The sequence below is a fragment of the Neltuma alba genome, unplaced genomic scaffold (genome assembly GCF_004799145.2).
Source record: "Neltuma alba isolate B1F8T4 unplaced genomic scaffold, ASM479914v2 tig00010924_pilon, whole genome shotgun sequence".
NCBI classification, from domain to species: domain Eukaryota; kingdom Viridiplantae; phylum Streptophyta; class Magnoliopsida; order Fabales; family Fabaceae; genus Neltuma; species Neltuma alba.
In genome coordinates, this window is record NW_021635700.1 from 313,187 (window position 1) to 332,251 (window position 19,065).

Sequence of the window (19,065 nt, forward strand, 5' to 3'; positions counted from 1 at the left end):
TTCAGTCACACATAGACGTGTTCTATTTTTGCCGTATGAATTTATAGTTTTAACAATAATATTTTAAAGGCATATGTTAGTGCATGATTGGAAAAGTTAATATAATAGATGCATATATAATTAAATTTAATATTGTGTTTTCTTGGTTTTTTTTAAAATTACTCTTTTATTTATACTCCATCATAAAACTAAATAACTAAATTAGAAGTGTTAACTTTTCTTTAAAACAGTGAGCAAAGGTAAAAAATGTTGCAACTAAACGGGCTTTATCTATGAAAAATCAAAATTGTACTTTTTCATTGCAGAATTTCCAGCATACCAAACGAGTTCTAGAGCTTGCTTCCCTCATCAGGCCCCGCCTCTCGCCATTGATGCCGGCCACCAGTGTGGTGGCTACCGGTGAAAGATTTTTGTGACAAGATTTTTTTTTTTTTGAAATGGGATAATATTGGTTTAAAACGGAGGTGGGATTTGATCCCACAATCCCTTGGCCACTTAGACCAACAAAAGGGAAGATGGCCATTGGGCCATCAAAGATTTTTTAATTTTATAATGCAAATAAAAATATAAGTTAACTCTTTTACTGTGACTCCAACTTGTGACAACAATTTATTTGAGGATGACAAGTCTTAATTGAGAAATAACAAGTCTAAATTTGATATTAACAAAACAACTTTTCCTTATACATAACAAATAGCAGCATGTGCATTAATTAAAAATGATCATAATTTATTTAAAAATGACACGTCTTTACTGGAAAATGACAAGTCTAAACTTGATATTAACAAAGCAATTTTTTCTTATACATAACAAGAAATAGCATGTACTTAATTAAAAATGACCATAATTTATTTGAAAATAATACGTATTTACTGGAAAATGACAAGTCTAAACTTGATATTAACAAGGCAACTTTTCCTTATACATAACAAGAAATACCGAATAAATTGTTATTTTCCAGTAAAGACGTGTTATTTTCAAATAAATTATGGTTATTTTTAATTAACATATATGCTATTTCTTGTTATGTATAAGGAAAATTACTTTGTTAATATCAAATTTAGACTTGTTATTTCTCAATTAAGACTTGTCATCTTAGATAAATTGTTGTTATGGGCTGGAATCACAGTAAAAAAGAGTTAACTTATATTTTTGTTTGCATTATAAAGTTAAGAAATCTTTAATGGCCCAATGATCATCTTTTTTTTTGTTGGTCCAAGTGTCCAAGGGGTTGTGAGATCAAATCCCACCCCCGCCACTTTAAACCAATATTATCCCATTCCAAAAAAAAAAAAATGTCACAAAAATCCTTCATCGGCAGCCACCACACCGGTGGCCGGCGCCGGTGGCCAGAGGTGGTCGGTGGCCGCCAGAGGCCAGTCGACAACAGTGGCTGCCGGAGGTGGTCGCCGGTCGCCAGCCACTGGTGAGGGGTTGGTTTTTTTTAAAAACAAAAAGACAAAGGGTATTTTTGTCATTTCATTGAATTTCAAAATTCCAATTTGAGAAGGACTTCCCTATCTGTAATTACATTTCCTTAGCTTCCCAAATTAGCATTTCACATTTTGAAGCTTCTTTATCTGTCATTTTCCAAGTTTTTACCCAAATATTATATGGTTTCACTTGGTAAAATATAAGTTTTCTCTCAATGTACGTTTAAGCAAAACATGCCAGTTCTTATGAATGAGGATTCTAGCCTCATCTATTGGGCCGTGAAATGAGTGATAACCACCACCTATCGGTACTTATCTGTAGATGCTTATGTGTTTATAAAAATGTTCACATAGACCGTAATAAAATTTTTCTTATGTGCTTATTTCATATTCTGTAAATTATAATTAAAAAACTGCTGTTAAAAAATTCCATCATCACTCCAAATGAGCCCTAAACTACTGTATTTCTAGACCCTTTAGATCAATACGGTTGAAGTCCATTCACGATCCCAACTCCCTACACTTCCGCAATAACCGAAGCCAGTGTCTCGAGTTGGGAAGCACAAGTCTATCTGTCTATCTTCATTAACTCTAATGACATTCCCCACTCGCATAAAAATGAAGCATCGACATCAAGGTTATTTTAATTACTTAGAACCAATATCGACAACCGGCAAACACAGCTACCTGTTAGGTGTGTATTTAGAGGCTTTTTCACTCTATTCTAGTGGTAATTGACTGAATTCTCTTCACGCTGTTTGCTGATATAGGCGTTTCAAACATGTAAATAACGATTACTACGTCAACAAATCAATTCAAAACCAATAACATTGTTGTTAAGTATAGCGCACAAGTTGCAAATTTTAAAAACCAAATGTTTAATTTTTCCTATTTTTCTTAACCCGGTCCTCAATTAGTCAACAAACTCAGAACCATAAAGAAATTATACAAAATGCATGCAGCTAACTAGCTAGATAGCAAACAAAACCAACCATAAAAGTTACCAACAGGAAAAACAGTGAGGTTCCATCACATAAACCTCAATAGTTTCACTGAGGAGCAAAATATGCCAAGCATCAAAAACAAAATTTGTCATTAAAACTGGCAGAAAACACTATTTAGGGTAACCAATACTTTCACCAATCATCTCAATTTAAGCAACAAGCGTGCTGGCAGTTGTGGACTCACTGCAAAAAAACAAAAAAAGAACTGAATCAGAATACCAACAAAATAAACAGCCTTTGCTTTCAAACGTGTACCTTTTGAAGGAAAAAAAATTAAAGCAAATATCGAGACAGAGAGATAGAGAGCGGGGACTAGGATTGCAATGCTGTTTTATAAATAACGAGACACGATTTAACACATTGACATGGGTAAGAACTCTAACAACTCTATTTGAGGAACAGAAAGACAGGAATACAAAACAAAATAACAATGTTTGTTTGTAGCCAAGCACTGTCAAACCATCTCTAAAGATTATGTTTATCTGGATGGCAAATATTGAAAAGGAATATTCTCTGTTCATGAGTCATTAGCAGAGGCAGGAAGATGATCAAACATTAAAGATTTTCTGCTAATTTTCTTAAAATATTTCAAAGTTCCCCTATCTTGAGGATTCCTGAAGTGAGAGTTCTCCCATCCACGGGGAACAGAAAATATCGTTGTAAAAGCTCCCAGCCTCCCACCTTCTTATTTCTCATATGGATTCCTTTACCATCTTTTGGCATCCTAGCTCCCAAACATGTCACTGAATTTGTCACATGAGGACCACAAATCCCTCAATTATTTCTTAAGTTATAGGGAAAAATATAATCTCTTATTCACAAAATAAGGCATGAGTTTCAAATATTTTCACATATACTGATATTTAAACACGTTATTTTATTTTTTATTCCAACAAATTATGAGTGAGTATCTACCCACTTGGGAAATCAAATTTTCCATTTACCAAAATATTGCCTTAGACGCCAAAACTGTTCATCACCCTCCAATCACATAAGCTTTTGGTATAGTCATTTAATCCGGATCAAAAGTGGAGCTCAATGACAGATAATGAATGTCACAAAAAGGAGGTTGAACATGTTTTCAAAAAACTTCAAACAATGCATGGAGCAGAACAAGTTCATTTATGTAACTCTGCAATGACGCATGCATTAATCAATCAAGTAAGCACTTAGAATAAGATCTTGACATTCTGCAAAACATAAAGTAGCAGTACTTACTATTTCCATACAGGAGGAAGCTTCTTTGTTTTCTTATAGTAACGAGCTAGGCGATGAATCCTGCTCTCTACCAAAATTAACCTAAACTTGGAGTCTTTGTCCTTCCTATTCCTCTCCAAATGCTTACGAATTGAGACAGCCTTCTTGATGAGGTGGTAGAGATCCTCCGGTATTTCAGGAGCAAGACCTAAAAAGTAGAAAGAAAAATGATATTCACTGTCTAAAGACAAATTCCAGAAATTCAAGAGTTACGTAATTTAACTATCAACAAGGGATAAAACGTACCATGGGCCTTCAGAATACGCAAGATCTTATTACCAGTCACACTCTTCACCTGGGCAATACCGTGAGAGTCACGAAGAATAACACCAATTTGGGATGGCGTTAAACCCTTCTTGGCAAACTTGCAGATGTTTTCTTCAACCTAGGAATCCACACTCAAGATATCAGACAAAGTAAAAATAAAAAGCTACAGACAAATGCAATTAGATCCCAATCTGTGCATAAAACCACTCACACATAAGAGGGAACAAAAGAATGCTTCATTTACCTAAGTTACATTCCTTCACACGAAAGTGACTTAACAGAGACTGAAATTATCCAATTATTTAGCTTTTAATACGAGTGGAAGCCACAGATAAATCTTTCGTGAAAATGACGTGCAACTATCAAAACATCAAACATTTTATAAAGATTACCAGCAAATGTATGTGTGAATCCAAAATGTCAGTACGCGAATTACAGTAGAAAATTTGAACCAAAGGAAAAAGGATTCGAAGGTCTCACATCCTGGGAAGAGATCTTCAACCAGCTCGGCGGTGTTCTCTTGTAAGGAAGAGCAGAAGCAGAGATACCCTTACTGACAAAAGACACAAATCAAACAGACTTAGATAAAATTAAAATCTTCAAGTCAGATGTTCAAAACCCACAATGAGATCAAAATACTCTGTTCCAATCAGAAACACTGAAACAAAGTTTGATAAACCCTAAAACAGATCAGAGAACCAACCCACGACTGTGCATTCGACCCATTATTCCTAACTTGCCAAGGAAGACGCCTCTGCTTCTCTGCCACCTTCTGTCCCCGGAGATACGACGAGAAAATCAAACGGCCAAGCTTAAGCAGCCGGAAGCTAGGGTTTTAGATTGCCTTTTATGATGTTTTGGGCTTTTGAAACATGGGCCGAAAGCCCACAGCCACCGAACAATGATGGGTCATCTTATTATCTTCTAGGCCTAAAAACTAAATTCAGTTAATATGAAAAATATCATTTATTAAAATTAATTATACTAAAGAAAAATATATTTCTATAATCAATGTAGTATAAAATTAAATGCATTTTGAAAAAAAAATTTAAATCGCAAAATCTCATGTATTCCTTGGGTATTACTCAAAATCTCACTTTTAATCAAGATAAAAGATAAGACTATAAATTCCGAGATTTCTTTTTTACCACAAATCTTCTAAATATACATATTAAGATGTAAATTGAATGCGAATGAAATTTTAGAGAAATGTTGGGAAACAACCAAGCAATGTTTATAAAATTGAGTTAGATGGGACTAGTTGGACTAATAAACAACTCGTTTCTGGGGTGAAAACTATTTTAGGACTGGGCTATTTTAGACCATTGTTCAACCGTTATTAGGTTGGAATCCATTCCAGTTATTCATAAACCAGACAGTCTGAGAGCCCAAAAACAATCGAGTGAGAAAGGGAGGTTTAACTTTCTGAGAACTCCATCAATGGGCGCTTGCTTCATTCTCATGCGTAAGAGTTTCAAGGTGCAAGAAATTAGTTCTCCCTTTCTATTTGTAATGTTTTTTCTGCCTACATTACCCAAGGCAAAAAAGTCTCACATTTTACTAAATTGCATCGAGTCCTTTTGGGACTTATGATTAATTAAAAGATTTTTAAGGACCTTTTTGTTGTATTTTCTCTCTTGTGGGACATTAATGCAATTCTCGCAAGAATTTATAACTTAACAAGCCATTATACAAAATAGTGGCTACTCAATGCTCACCACTCTCTTTCTCTCTCACTTTCTTCCCCTCTCTTTTTTTCACTAGTAGTACAATCTTTCTGTAAAATACTTGACAGCTCTCCCTATCACTCTCTTTCCCTCTCTTGTGGTGTCTCCTTTCATCCTCTTAACAGCACAAGAAAGCAAGTCCCCACCCTGCTCTCTCACTTTTATTGTGGTTGGTTTTAACCCTAATTACTTGTTGCCTAAAACTCATTCCACTTTTTCTAAAGTAACAACTCTCTCCCCCCTCCCTCTAGCAAACTCTTTCTTAGTTGTATACTTTGTCTTCTTTTTCAATAGCCATACTAGAAATGCTCTGCTTCTTTGCTTCTCTCCTATTCTCTTTCATTTTTTGTGTGTAGCAGAGCTTAAAGATTCAAGAGGTAAGTTCAAGAAGATTCTTGCCCCTTCCTCATCCACCTTCCTTCCAAATTGCATCTTTTCTATGGCAAACAAAAAAAATGATCTTTACTTTTTCCCCCCCTTAATAGAGTAGAAGAGGCTGTTGTATTTATATGTGTGTATATATTTTTTTCGATGGGACTAAACCAATGAAAAAACATTAAAAAGGTACATCATAGTAAAGAAAAGCAAAAAAAAAAGCTAGGAGAATAGAAGAATGTAGCTTTCCTACCACAACAATCCGTGGTAACATCCCATTCCTTACCTAACCATCCCTAAATCTCAATAATTATTTAGTTATATTTTTTGTCTGCTGGTTTTTTTTTTCGATCTCTTTGTATTTTTAAACTTTATCTTGATGATAGTTTCTTCTTAAAGGGGAAAAGAAAAAAAAGTCATACATTTGTGTGTGCGTGTTTCTGTGTTAGTAAGAGTTATATAATTATACACCTTAGAGATCATTATTTTAATTGTATTCATCAGAAAGTGATGAGAAAGTTTTATCTTCTTAATAGCCAAATAGTGAAGAAAGAAGGGCTATCATGTAAAATTAAATAAAGCTTTTAAAATAACATCTTTCATATGATAATTTTTGAATAATTATTAAATATGAAATTGAAAGAAGTAAAAAAAAAATACCATGAGGGAGAAAGTATGCAATATTATAAAACTTGTTTAACTGTTATACATGATGTGGGTTCCCTCACCCCCAATCTATTGAGAAAAGTATACTTCATGATTTCTCATTTCAACTGTAGCATAGAAAATTCATAGAAAAATAAATTTTCGAAAATATAGTTTAATGCTTTATACATCATGTGAGTTATCATTTCAATTGTACATATTCATAATGGCGGGTTAAAATAAAAAATAAAGAGGATGTGACTTTGATACTAATTGATGTATGTTGGAGATATTAAAGAGACTAGCTTTAAAAGGGTTTAACGACAGTGGAGGAGAAGCAATAATCAAGCTCTGATACCGATTAATACAAGACAAATGGGATGCAAAAGAAAAATAAATGTGCAACATTCTTAAAAATATACCAAAATTTCTCTTAAATAGAAAGACATTAAAAAAGGTTCAAGTTTTTTCGTTTTTGCCAACCTAATTAATATTGTAAAATACGAAAGTAATGAACCAATTAAGTATAAAATTAAAATGCCTAAAAAAAATATTTACCAAATATACTTTTAAAAAATTCTCTCCATCATAATTCGCGGTCAAATTTAACAGAAAACACATATTAAAAAGTGTCTAATTAATTTTAATTGGCATTATAAATCATATTTACCATATGTATTCCCCAGCTTCCGCCTTTCAATTCTAGAATAGTACACTATCTCAGTGTCCTATTCATTTTTTGTACAAGTTTAAATGGGAGATCAATTGGTTCCATTGATTGTTGTAGATCTATGAATGCCTCACCTTAGTATATTTAGAGAGGAATTAGGGGCGCATGACATCTGCATAAATATTGTAGAATATGATAATAATAACATTGATGAACAACTAGAAATTATAAGCTCGAGAAAAGGATAGCAAAATCTTATACAGTTGCATGCCCGTTTCCCTTCATCTCGGCATTTGATCTTAAAACCATTTACCTACTCACTGGACACATTTTTGTATATTCCAAAAAACCAAGAGAGACTTCTGACTAGGAAGGAGTACCGTGAAAAATTTGCTCAAGATTTGATGAGGTGCGTAAAGTTTTCTTTGATTATTTGAAAATTTCATTTTATGTACTTTTATTTGTTTTGAATTCTTAATACTTTTTTTCCCCCTTTTGTTGTGTAGAGGAGTGGTCCTAGGGGTTTTCCAAATGCGAAGGCTAAGCATTACTCACGGAAATCTAAATCCATGGAATATTGTCATACTGATATTAGAAGATGAGTCTATTGTTATCAAGATTTGTTATTTTAGCAAATCGATAAGGCAACCCAAATCAGATGAGTCTGTAGAGATATATATATTTTTTTAAATACATTTAATGACACTACCTAATAATTAAAGTATTTTCATGATATAAATAGATGTATGAAGAAGTAACAAGCAGGCTATATGTGGCGAGCTCCTAAGCAGTTTTAGGAACTAAGACTGCCTTTTACATCACATGGCCTTACTCAATTAGAGCTAGATTTGATATAGCACAAGATTCTAATCTTGATAGCACAAAATTTCGGTCCGATACCAACTAATACAAGATGGATGAGACCAAAACAAGTTTTTGAAAGGCTTATGCGAGGGTTAAAATAAAAAATAAAGAGGATGTGACTTTGATACTAATTGATGTATGTTGGAGATATTAAAGAGACTAGCTTTAAAAGGGTTTAACGACAGTGGAGGAGAAGCGATAATCAAGCTCTGATACCGGTTAATACAAGACAAATGAGATGTAAAAGAAAAATAAATGTGCAACATTCTTAAAAATATACCAAAATTTCTCTTAAATAGAAAGACATTAAAAAAGGTTCAAGTTTTTTTCGTTTTTGCCAACCTAATTAATATTGTAAAATACGAAAGTAATGAACTAATTAAGTATAAAATAAAAATGCCTAAAAAAATATTTACCAAATATACTTTTTAAAAATTCTCTCCATCATAAAAAATTAATATTTATTTTGAATTCTTAATACTTATTTTTTTCTTTTGTTGTGTAGAGGTGTGGTCCTAGAAGTTTTCTAAATGCTAAGGTTAAGCATAATTCATGAAAATTTTAATCCATGGAATATTGTCATACTGATATTACTAGATGTATTCTCTAGTTTCAGCCTTTCAATTCTAGAATAGTACACTATCTCAGTGTCACATCCCATTTAAAATATAATTTATAATACTTCAGGGAATGTCAATACTTCCTTTCATGTCCTCTACTCAGAAAAAGCAACATCACCTCAAAATGAGGAGCCTACATAAGGATTGATGTAAAAATAATTATGAAAGTGCTTGGCACTTTACACATGACTTCTTAGAGTTGCTAAAACTATAGTGAACAGCTTCAGAAATCTGTCTTTCAAATGTTCTACACGTGATTCAAGCTTGTCATATTTCCCCTGAAAAATTAAAAAAGTAAAAGAATATTGAATATAGATATGTGTGCGCTAATATATATTATGAATTATTTTTAAAAATAATTTAAAACTTTTACCTGAAAATCTATAGGCCAACTCTTAAGGTGAAAATATAAACTCTTATTATAACATACCAGGTCAACAATATTATTCAAATAACAAATTCTTCTTCGACCATCGTTATCATCTTTCTAAAACAAATTTTTGAACAATGGATCCCTGATATCCCACCATGGACTTCTCTTGACCCTAATAAGTTCACGCCACTCGTTATTATGATCATTAAAAGTCTTTATATTTTTTGCTTTTTGGCATAAGAAGTCACTAGCTCTGCATAAAAGCCTCAATGCTTTTTCAGGAATCTAAAATAAGGAATGTAATATGTTTTCATTCATTATAATCCCAAAAATCATTAAAACACAATTTATTTTATCAGTCAAATTCTATACAAATCAAACAAATTCAAAACCAAATCACATATATACCTAGTATCAGTATTTAATTTTATCACGTCCCCGATCAAGTTTCTAAACTCATCCTTGTTTGGCAGTCCAATCTAATATTCCCTTTGATCTTCTAGGATATTTTTTTGAAGCAACTTCCTTTCCGAATCAAGTGTTTTTGAATAAAAACTTATGAAAACAAATAACCTAAGTTAAACACTTCAAAATTAGAATCTTGTGCTGTTAAATCCAGCTCTTATTGAGCAAGGTCACGCCATGTAGAAGGCAGTGTTAGTTCCTTAAATTGCTTAGGAGCCCGTCACATATAGCCTAGCTCATAACTCTTTTATACAATTGTTTGCATCATAAAAGTATTTTAATTATTAGTTGATGCAATTAAATGTATAAAAAGAAATTTATTGTTCTACTACTTACAAATATAGTTTTAGATAATAGTTCTACTAGACTCATATGGCCTGGGTTGTTTTATCGATTTGTAAAATTACAAATCTTGACAATGACAGACCCATCTTCTAATAGCAGTATTGTAACATTTCATGAATTTGGAGTTCAAAAGAAACAAAATTGATTTTAGAATGTTTATGCAAGTAGAGGAGAAGTAGAAATTTCGGTCCGGTATCAACTAATACAAGATGGATGAGACCAAAACAAGTTTTTGAAAGGCTTATACGATAGTTAAAATAAAAAATAAAGATGTGACTTTGATACTAATTGATGTATGTTGGAGATATTAAAGAGACTAATTTTAAAAGGCTTTAACGACAGTGGAAGAGAAGCGAGAATCAAGCTCTGATACCGGTTAATATAAAACAAAGGAGATGCAAAAGAAAAAAAAAGTGCAACATTCTTAAAAATATACCAAAATTTCTCTTAAATAGAAAGATATTAAAAAAGGTTCAAGTTTTTTGGTTTTTGCCAACTTAATTAATATTGTAAAATACGAAAGTAATGAACCAATTAAGTATAAAATTAAAAAGCCTAAAAAAAATATTTATCAAATATATTTTTAAAAAATTCTCTCCATCATAATTCGTAGTAAAATTTTTAACACAAAATATATATTAAAAAGTGTCTAATTAATTTTAATTGGCATTATTATTTTAATTGTGTTCTTCAGAAAATGATGAGAAAATTTTATCTTCTCGATAGCCAGATAGTATAGAAAGAAAGGCTATCATGTAAAATTAAAGAAACCTTTTACAAATTTTTTTTCATATGATAATCTTTGAATAATTATTAAATATGAAATTAAAAGAAGTACAAAAAATCAACATAAGGGAGAAAGTATGCAATATTATACAACATGTTTAATCATTATACATGAAGTGGGTTTTTTCCCCTAATCTGTTGATAAGAGTATACTTCATAATTTCTCATTTCAACTATAGCATAAAAAAATCATGGAGAAATAAAAATGCAGTTTAGTGTTTTATGTAATACATGATTTATTATTAGCTATGCACAAAATACTTATATAGTTACAATTGGTAGACTACTCATATGTAGTTACTATAAGATATGCAATTTGATAGTCATAAGAAATTTGCTTTTTCCCTTTCTAATATTAGTAAGATACGTGTAGTTTTTTTGTTGTTAAAGTATATATGTATATTATATTATGCAAATAATATGACTTGTTTTATTTGTTTTACAAGTCCATTCATTCTTTTCACAAGCAGCTTTTGCTAATGAATTATATTTCGATGGCAACCTCTTCACAAGCATGAGATTATTATACCTTGTTTCTATTCTTTTCTTTGTTTTTTAAATAAATTTCTCCAATAGAATAAATTTCAAATTAGATTTTGTCTCCTATTATTTTATTGTACACATTCATAGTGGGGGATTAAACATATCTATTAATTTATAATCTCAAAATATCGTTTTGAAAAAGTCTATGTTGTAGTGCTCGGTGGCGTCTTATGTTCAAATTTTATTTTGTTTGCTCCATTTTCATATACAGTTTTACAATTTACATATCATTTTGTCTAGTATGATACGTGAATTTATTTATTAGACTGAATTAATTCGTTTATTGTAGTTTGCAATAAGGTTCACATGATCCTTACATGTTAAATTTTGTTTAAAGTGATTAGTGTGGCATTCATGTCTTCTCATGGCTATATGGGTGAGATGACACTATTTGTGATAATGTAAGATTTACTATGCCATGGTATTCAAGGAACGAACTACAAGAGCTCAAGGTCAGATGCCTATGGTGCTGATAAAGATATTAACAATTATGGACTAGCCTTTTAGTTGACAACTCATTTTATAATAGGAACCAATCCAATTATGTTAAACTGTATATAACATGACTACTTTATTTTTCAACATTCATGTTTCAACATGTTACATATAGCAAGAACTAGTCCAATTATATTGAATTGCATTTATTTACTTACATGTTAAACAAAAAAAATATAAATTACATATCACTAAGAAATTTAACAAGTGACATTGCAATTACTAAAATGTAGAGTGTAGATATTAAAAACTGATATAGAAAACATTGACAACTAAAGATATTCTTCATTTCCAATTTGCTATTGAGTTATATATATATATATATATATGTATATCTTAAAATATAAATATCATAGCACATTATAACTCATTATACCTAGAATGTATTATTGAAAGTTATATTAATTGAATGCCATTAAAAAGTGATAATTCCAACAATTAACAAGTCATAATGTTATGATTGATGAGTGATAGTGAAGCTAATAACAAGTCTAACTACAACCAGTAACAAGTCAAGGTGTAGTGAATGACAAGTGATTACATAATTTCATATCAGTGATGATAAGTGTGTTATCAGGGATCTTATATGACATTATAACCGACCCTATATCATATGACATTATAATCAACCATATATCAGTAGATAGATTGACAAATGATAGTACAATAATTGACAAGTAGGGAAGCATGTATTGACAATGCAAGGTGCAGAAAATTACAATTGATTGCGCATCATAATTGAACATACTATTTATAGCCAACTTTCATTCACAGCTTCATATACATGTAGTTTTACCAATTTCACAACCCATTCTAAAAAAACATGAGTCACATGTATCTAATACCAAGCTAATTATTAGGATGTATTGTCACAGGTATAAAAAGTTCCATTCACAACCATGCAAAAGAAAAAAAAAAAAAAGGCTTACACAACAAGTTCTCAACTAGGATTTGGGTTCTGCTTATCTTGGCACTATGTCCAGCCTCATTACACCTTTCATAGCACATGGAATTGATGGTGGCACTCTAATCTCATTAAGCAGGTTAAGTGGAAATATAGACAATCGATTTACACCTCCAAAAGACAAGTTATGGTGTATATAATGACAACTTAGTAGTATGTTAGTAATAATTTACATAGCAAAAAATGAGAATAGAAAATAATTGTACAAACTAAACCTACACATCCTACTCTTTCATTGCATCATCCCTCACTACATCTATATGGTTGTTGTTTCCATTCTTTTCTATATGCACATGACCACTTTCTTCATTTAAATTTAGTAAATGCTCTACCTTTTTACCATCTACTAACACCATAAAAGTATTTTTATAAAACACAACTAAGAATTTCATATCAAAGGAATTACTTTCTTTTCTAAGAAATAATGGTGATATAATTTCCTTTAACTTTGTATAACTTGTGTCATTCTTTACACTTCTTGTTCTTACACTACTCCTGACACATATATTATATTCTCCATCACTTATAAACTTACCTGCTATATAGGGGAAAAAACAACATAGATGCTTTCCAAAAATACTCATCTTCTTTAGTGTGAACCTGCATCACATAGTCATTATTAACAAGTGAAGTAACAATATTGACAAATATTGTGGCCACATTGACAACTACTTCAACCTATATTGATAAAATAATATCTCATTTCGTAGTAAAAGTTTCTACCCATACCAACCTTCATTTTTTTTTCAATCTATTCTTATTAAACTATACTCAAACAAAGCAAACCAACTATCAGCCCACCCACAATATACCTAAAAATAGAGCACCCATTATCATCTTATCTACCTATGGCGAAACTCCAACTTAAATCACCAGCACACACCAAATCAAAAACACAAGCCTTGCATTGCTTAATTTGTTCATATTAGATAAAAAACAAAAGCTTTTTAACAACTAAAAAGTAGAATGATTTTTAACATATAGATACCCAAACCTAATATGTTCGCCAAAATGTTCTAAGAAATGAGAGGAAAGAAACTTTCAAACTTCAAAATTGGCTGAGGCCATTAAAACAAAAGGTAAAAGCCAAAATGATTTTCAATAGGTGACCCATGTAGCAAGACTATGCTTCCTTGATGAATACTCATCTTGTGGCTGATCTTTCAGTGCATGTTCCTTTTTCTTGGAATTCCATTAAATGGAATTCTTTGCTAGTTCACACCTTGTATTTCACAGAAATTGCTAGTACAATCCTTGCAACCCCACTTTTCATTTTAAATTCCTCTGACAAGTTATTTTGGAGTGGCAATATCTCTAGCTCTTATAAGGTCAAGGATAAGTACTCTCATCTCCTCTCTCTTGATGGTAATAGAACTGATGATTTTTAGACATTCATCTGGAAGGTTCCTCTCCCGCTGAAACACCTTCTATTAATTTGGAAGCTCTTGCATGGTACATTGCCCTCAGATGATGTTCTAAATCATCACCACTTGAAGAACTTGTCTTTTTGGATGTGTAGTAGAAGAGACGTTGGATCATCTATTTCTTTCTCGTCCACTTACTAGATCTCTCTGGTTTTTGTGCTTTTCAATAAGAGTCCCACAAACTAATTTTTCAGAACTTAAGAGTTGGTTAAAAGATACTCTTATTCATCTTCATAGAGGTGGTCAGTCTTCCTTGGTATGCGGAATCATTTGTGTACTCAATATTATATGGAGGAAAAGAAATCTGGCTTCACATGAGGGTAAATGTAATCCTCTATTAATCAGAATCAAAGAGGTCTTCAATCTGCATTCTTTCTCTACCTTAGCTTTCATGGAGCAAGCTCAAGATATTAGCAGCTGTTGTCTTGTGAACCCTCCTCTTGGTTCTCCTATTGCTCTCAATGATTTGGTATGGGACATCTTCTTTTACAAGGATAAAAGGGAAAAACAACATTACTGTCATGGCACCATTTGGCATCGTGATTTGTCCTTAAAGGAGTTTTTATGGAAAAGTCATTCTACAGTTGGCATCTCTTTTATTAATCAATGTTTTAGAGCCTCGCCGTTTTCGATCCACAATTCCGATCTCCTCGACGCAGCATCAAGACCTTCGTTAACAATTACTTGTGTCAACAGCTGCTTCATCCCCATTTCAATGGATCCTCCCACTTAGACCAGCATAATCTAGCATGACCAATCTCTCTTATTGCATGCATTTAGTAGTTTTTATGTTGTCTCTGTCTTCTTTTCTTAGGTTTTTTTCAGCATTTTATTTGTAAGCTAAGTGTTTGTACTATGTAAAACTCCAATTCATTTAATATTATCATTTTTTCTTTTCCCCAAAAGAAAAAAAGAAGCGTGCCTTCCACATAAGGAAGAAGCTCATGTGCTTTACGGTACAAGGAAGAACCTCCATGCTTCATCCTATAAGAACCCTGACCACTAATCTAAGTACCGGGGGGGGGGGGGGAATGGAATTCCAAATTTATCCGACTTCTAATCCCAGAACACAAGCACAGCTTCATACAAATTTATACTCAAAATGAGACCAACATCACGCTCGCATGAGTCTTTCTACTCTCAAAATTAAGATGGTAAAATCAAAAACTCTTTGGTTTTAATGTTTCTCAAATCACATAATGCTAATACTTCACTATAAATTAAACAAGTAACCGAATTCTACTCAAAAAAGGAAGCGTCACGAATAAAAGCCCTTCCAACAAGGGACTAATTTTTCACTTGAAGCACTTGGCATCTAGGAGAGGCTCACCCTCGAAAGGCTCGCAATCTTCAATCATCTGATTGACACGCTCCTTTTGAGCTTCATCTGAGATATCAACCTTTCTCCATTCATAAAGTTCCATGTCGTAGCATTCATCAATAACAAATTGTGGTATTTCTTGCCCACGGAATAGCCATAACCCCTTCACCTTAAATGGTGGCTCAGATCCAATCACAAGCATTTTCCCAAATGCATATTTGCGAGCAAGGTCCATCCTCTGAAGAAATCCACCAACCTTGTTCATAGTCACAAAGGAAACAGTATTCTCATCATTGTATTTATAATCACAGAACCAAAGAGAGTATCCCTCAGGGTCATACATGTCCCAGAATCCTGCAAGAAAGAAAACAGGAAATAAAACATGTGAAAATGCCATCTCTGAAATAAAGGCATCCTTGTACATTTGTAACTTGATACAAGCTTCATTCTGATTTATACAAATAGTCTCAATGAAATCTAGCAAGAATACCTTTGATTGCAACCTCACGAAAGTTAGTCTTGGTGTTTGAGTACAGTCTTTTCCATTCATCCAATATCATCTTACTTGGAGCAAGAAGATCAAGAGGATTCTTGGGTTTGGGCTTGGGTGCCTCCTCCACCTCAGCCTCTTTGGGCTTTTCAGTCTCTTTAGGGGCTTCTTTCTTAGCCTCTTTCTTTGGTTGAGCTTCTTTCTTAGGTTTAGAAGATTCTTTGGGCCTCTGTGCGGATTGTATGGGTAGAACACTTTCAGCCTGCTTAACCTCACCTAAGATCTTATGGAATTTGGGTTGATTGACCAACGTCCAGAAGTATCTCTCAACATGAGGAAACTCTGAGGTGAAGCTCTTAGTCATGAGCTGAGTGAAACCCAGAAACAAATTGCATGCCATAACAATGTCTGCTAGGGTGACAGAATGCCCAACTAGATACGTATTAGAAGCAAGATGAGTGTTCAATGCACCCAATGCTCTCTTCAGCGCAGAAATTGCAGCTTCCTCAACCTTCATTAAAGACAAAATTTTCAGATCAAACCATAGAAGTGTCAAGAATCAGAATATCAATAGACAATAGACCTATTACAAGAATCTTAAACAACAACAAAAGCATTATCGAAGCTAGCACTAATGTGCTCTATCATAGACCAATTCTTACAATAAGCTCCTAATCAAGAGAACCCAACGATTGCAATTTTAAAACGAGAGTATTCTAAAATTATTTTAAAAAAAAAAAAAAGAAAGCTCTAGAAACCCTTTCGTTACCCATAATAGGTTCCCATCATATATAATTAAAATCAATTTTGCATAGGAATTGACAGAATCAGTTCTCCATAATGAAAATATCGCAGCACTTCCATAGCCCATAGGCAAATGAAAAATAAAAAGGAAAATTTTTCTAACTTACAGGAGGAAGGTAAGTGGCTCGTCCCATTCTTGGTCTGTACCAGGTGATAATGTTAGCATCAATCTCCAATGATGAAAAATCAATCCACTGTTCAATGTGAGCCTGAAATATCAAAAACAAAACAAGGTTCAGAACAAAAGAATTAGCAAACGAGAGATACTCTCTATCTATGAGTAAGAAGCCTAGATAAATGTTAAAAAACCATTAAGACTGAATGAGAAAAAGAATTGATCCCCATAAAAACTTACATAGTCCATTAGAGAAGATCCATACAATGCGTTGTCACCTTTCAATCGAGCAACTGCACCAACACAACAAAAACACTTAAAACATAATTCCCCTTACATGAACAATAAAAGCATTTTTTTTGTATAAACAATCTTACCATAGCGAGCAATCGCATTACTCTCAAAAACTGGACCATCTGGCGTTTCCAACACAGGAACCTGAAAGGACAATGTATCCTATATAAGTTCACAATAAAATCATCTTTTCCTAAATATAGAATAAGAATATAGCACACCTTGCCAATAGGGTTCATCTTGAGAAATTCAGGAGTTTTATTAGAAACACCCATCTCAAAATTCGGTGCCAATTTAACATCTACACCACTGTACTCAGCGGCAATGAGAGTCTTGTAGGCATTTTTATTAGTTTTCCCTGCATGAAGGATCTAGACACATAACGAGCAAGCATATCAATGATAGAAATAACTGGTAGCTAGATTTGAAACTGATGATGAAATCAAATGCAACATAGCATAAAAATTGTGCTGATGTAACAGAAACATTTATAAATGGTAGATCCATCGTTATTCAATGGTCTCATGTTCATTAAAATTGAAAACATCAATTTTATAATCACACTCAGACATGAAAAGTTACTGACGCACTTAAACACAGATTGCTGATTTCGCATTCTTTTCAATAACACTCTAATTGACTATACGAATATCAGTTGAAACTCCATAGTCAACATTTTGCTATAGATCCTAGCTTCCCTCTAGCGGTCTGTAAGAAACTCAGATGTGATTTATCAGTTCACGGAATAGATGTCCTTCCTGAATATATTAGGACAGGTATTCTCCTACTACTTAAGTTTCGGATTCAATGATCTAACTACAACACACAATAATAGATGGGTATTTAACTTCCATAACCCATCACCCTACCATTATTTTTTTCTCAGACTAACTTCTCACACTAAGCCAAACTATGGGAAAGAAAAGCAAACACAAGAAATTAGATAAATCATATTGCCGTACGTGCACAATTGTGCTATTATGAATATCAGAAAAACCAGATCAGCACCAATTCAATCAAGGGAAGCAAGATTTTCATATTTGAGTTGTTCCAGAAAATTACTGAGAACCCCAATATAACTCACCAGCGCCATGGCTTCACAGAAAAACGTGCCGCCCTTATTCAAGATCTGATAACAGAGAACAAAGAGCAGCCAATGAGTCAATACCCAGGACTAAAACAACATTGAATCCAAGAGAAATTCAGCTCGTAAGAGAAGGCAAGTTCTCATCAAAATGCAAACAAATTGAAAGAGAAATAGAGACTGGAAACTGGGACAGGTCTTACAGTGCCGGCGTTCTTCCGAAGCTCAAGTGCTGCGCCCAGGAGAGTTGAGGAGTGAGACCTGAAAGTAAAGCAGGCTAGGGTTTTGTAGTGTTCGTAAGCACGAACCGCAACTTCACCGCCCAGTGGGTCGGACTCGGATATGTCCAGCGGGCATGACGGTTTTGGCAGAACGTAAATTAAAAGTCAACAAAATTAATTGTTTAAAAATCTAAAAAACCTTTAAAATGGTTTCCCTGTGTCTAAAAAATAAATTAAATTTTATTAAATAATAATCATAATAATATAATTAATATTTTTCATATTTTTAAACAATTAATTTTGTTTTTAAATAGAGACTCTTTTAAAAGGGTTGAAAACCATTTAAGTAACACGGTCAATTTAATTCAATGAACGCTCTTATACTTGATTGATTATGTTACTTGAAGAAAGTGATAACTAAAGTTCATTTCAATTTTTGGGTTTAAACAAAAGTTTAGCATAGAAGTTTTAATTAAAAA

At 32.8% G+C, this 19,065-nt stretch overlaps 2 protein-coding genes across 2 annotated transcripts; both read right to left on the bottom strand.

The window, feature by feature from the left end:
- Positions 1-2,294: 2,294 nt before the first annotated feature.
- LOC114759966 (40S ribosomal protein S13) lies at positions 2,295-4,764 on the bottom strand. The gene is made up of 5 exons (XM_028949212.1): positions 4,665-4,764; positions 4,442-4,514; positions 3,941-4,079; positions 3,656-3,842; positions 2,295-2,620 (listed from the first exon to the last, which is right to left on the bottom strand). Exons 1-5 carry the CDS (start codon positions 4,685-4,687, stop codon positions 2,587-2,589), a joined length of 456 nt encoding a protein of 151 aa, XP_028805045.1. The 5' UTR covers positions 4,688-4,764; the 3' UTR covers positions 2,295-2,586.
- Positions 4,765-15,293: 10,529 nt separating this feature from the next.
- LOC114759986 (elongation factor 1-gamma) lies at positions 15,294-18,630 on the bottom strand. The gene is made up of 8 exons (XM_028949231.1): positions 18,569-18,630; positions 18,366-18,410; positions 17,503-17,652; positions 17,365-17,425; positions 17,228-17,280; positions 16,980-17,081; positions 16,069-16,579; positions 15,294-15,932 (listed from the first exon to the last, which is right to left on the bottom strand). Exons 2-8 carry the CDS (start codon positions 18,372-18,374, stop codon positions 15,553-15,555), a joined length of 1,266 nt encoding a protein of 421 aa, XP_028805064.1. The 5' UTR covers positions 18,375-18,410; positions 18,569-18,630; the 3' UTR covers positions 15,294-15,552.
- Positions 18,631-19,065: the final 435 nt, after the last annotated feature.

Excerpts from the sequence above, each read along its gene's own strand:
- LOC114759966 (XM_028949212.1), bottom strand. The coding sequence starts at position 4,687 with ATGGGTCGAATGCACAGTCGTGG. Across the intron at positions 3,843-3,940 it reads GCGTATTCTGAAGGCCCATG|GTCTTGCTCCTGAAATACCG; the intron begins GTACGTTTTATC and ends TCTACTTTTTAG. Across the intron at positions 2,621-3,655 it reads CTTCCTCCTGTATGGAAATA|TGAGTCCACAACTGCCAGCA; the intron begins GTAAGTACTGCT and ends GTTTTTTTGCAG.
- LOC114759986 (XM_028949231.1), bottom strand. Across the intron at positions 16,580-16,979 it reads GAGCCACTTACCTTCCTCCT|GTTGAGGAAGCTGCAATTTC; the intron begins GTAAGTTAGAAA and ends TCTTTAATGAAG. Across the intron at positions 15,933-16,068 it reads TCGTGAGGTTGCAATCAAAG|GATTCTGGGACATGTATGAC; the intron begins GTATTCTTGCTA and ends TCTTTCTTGCAG.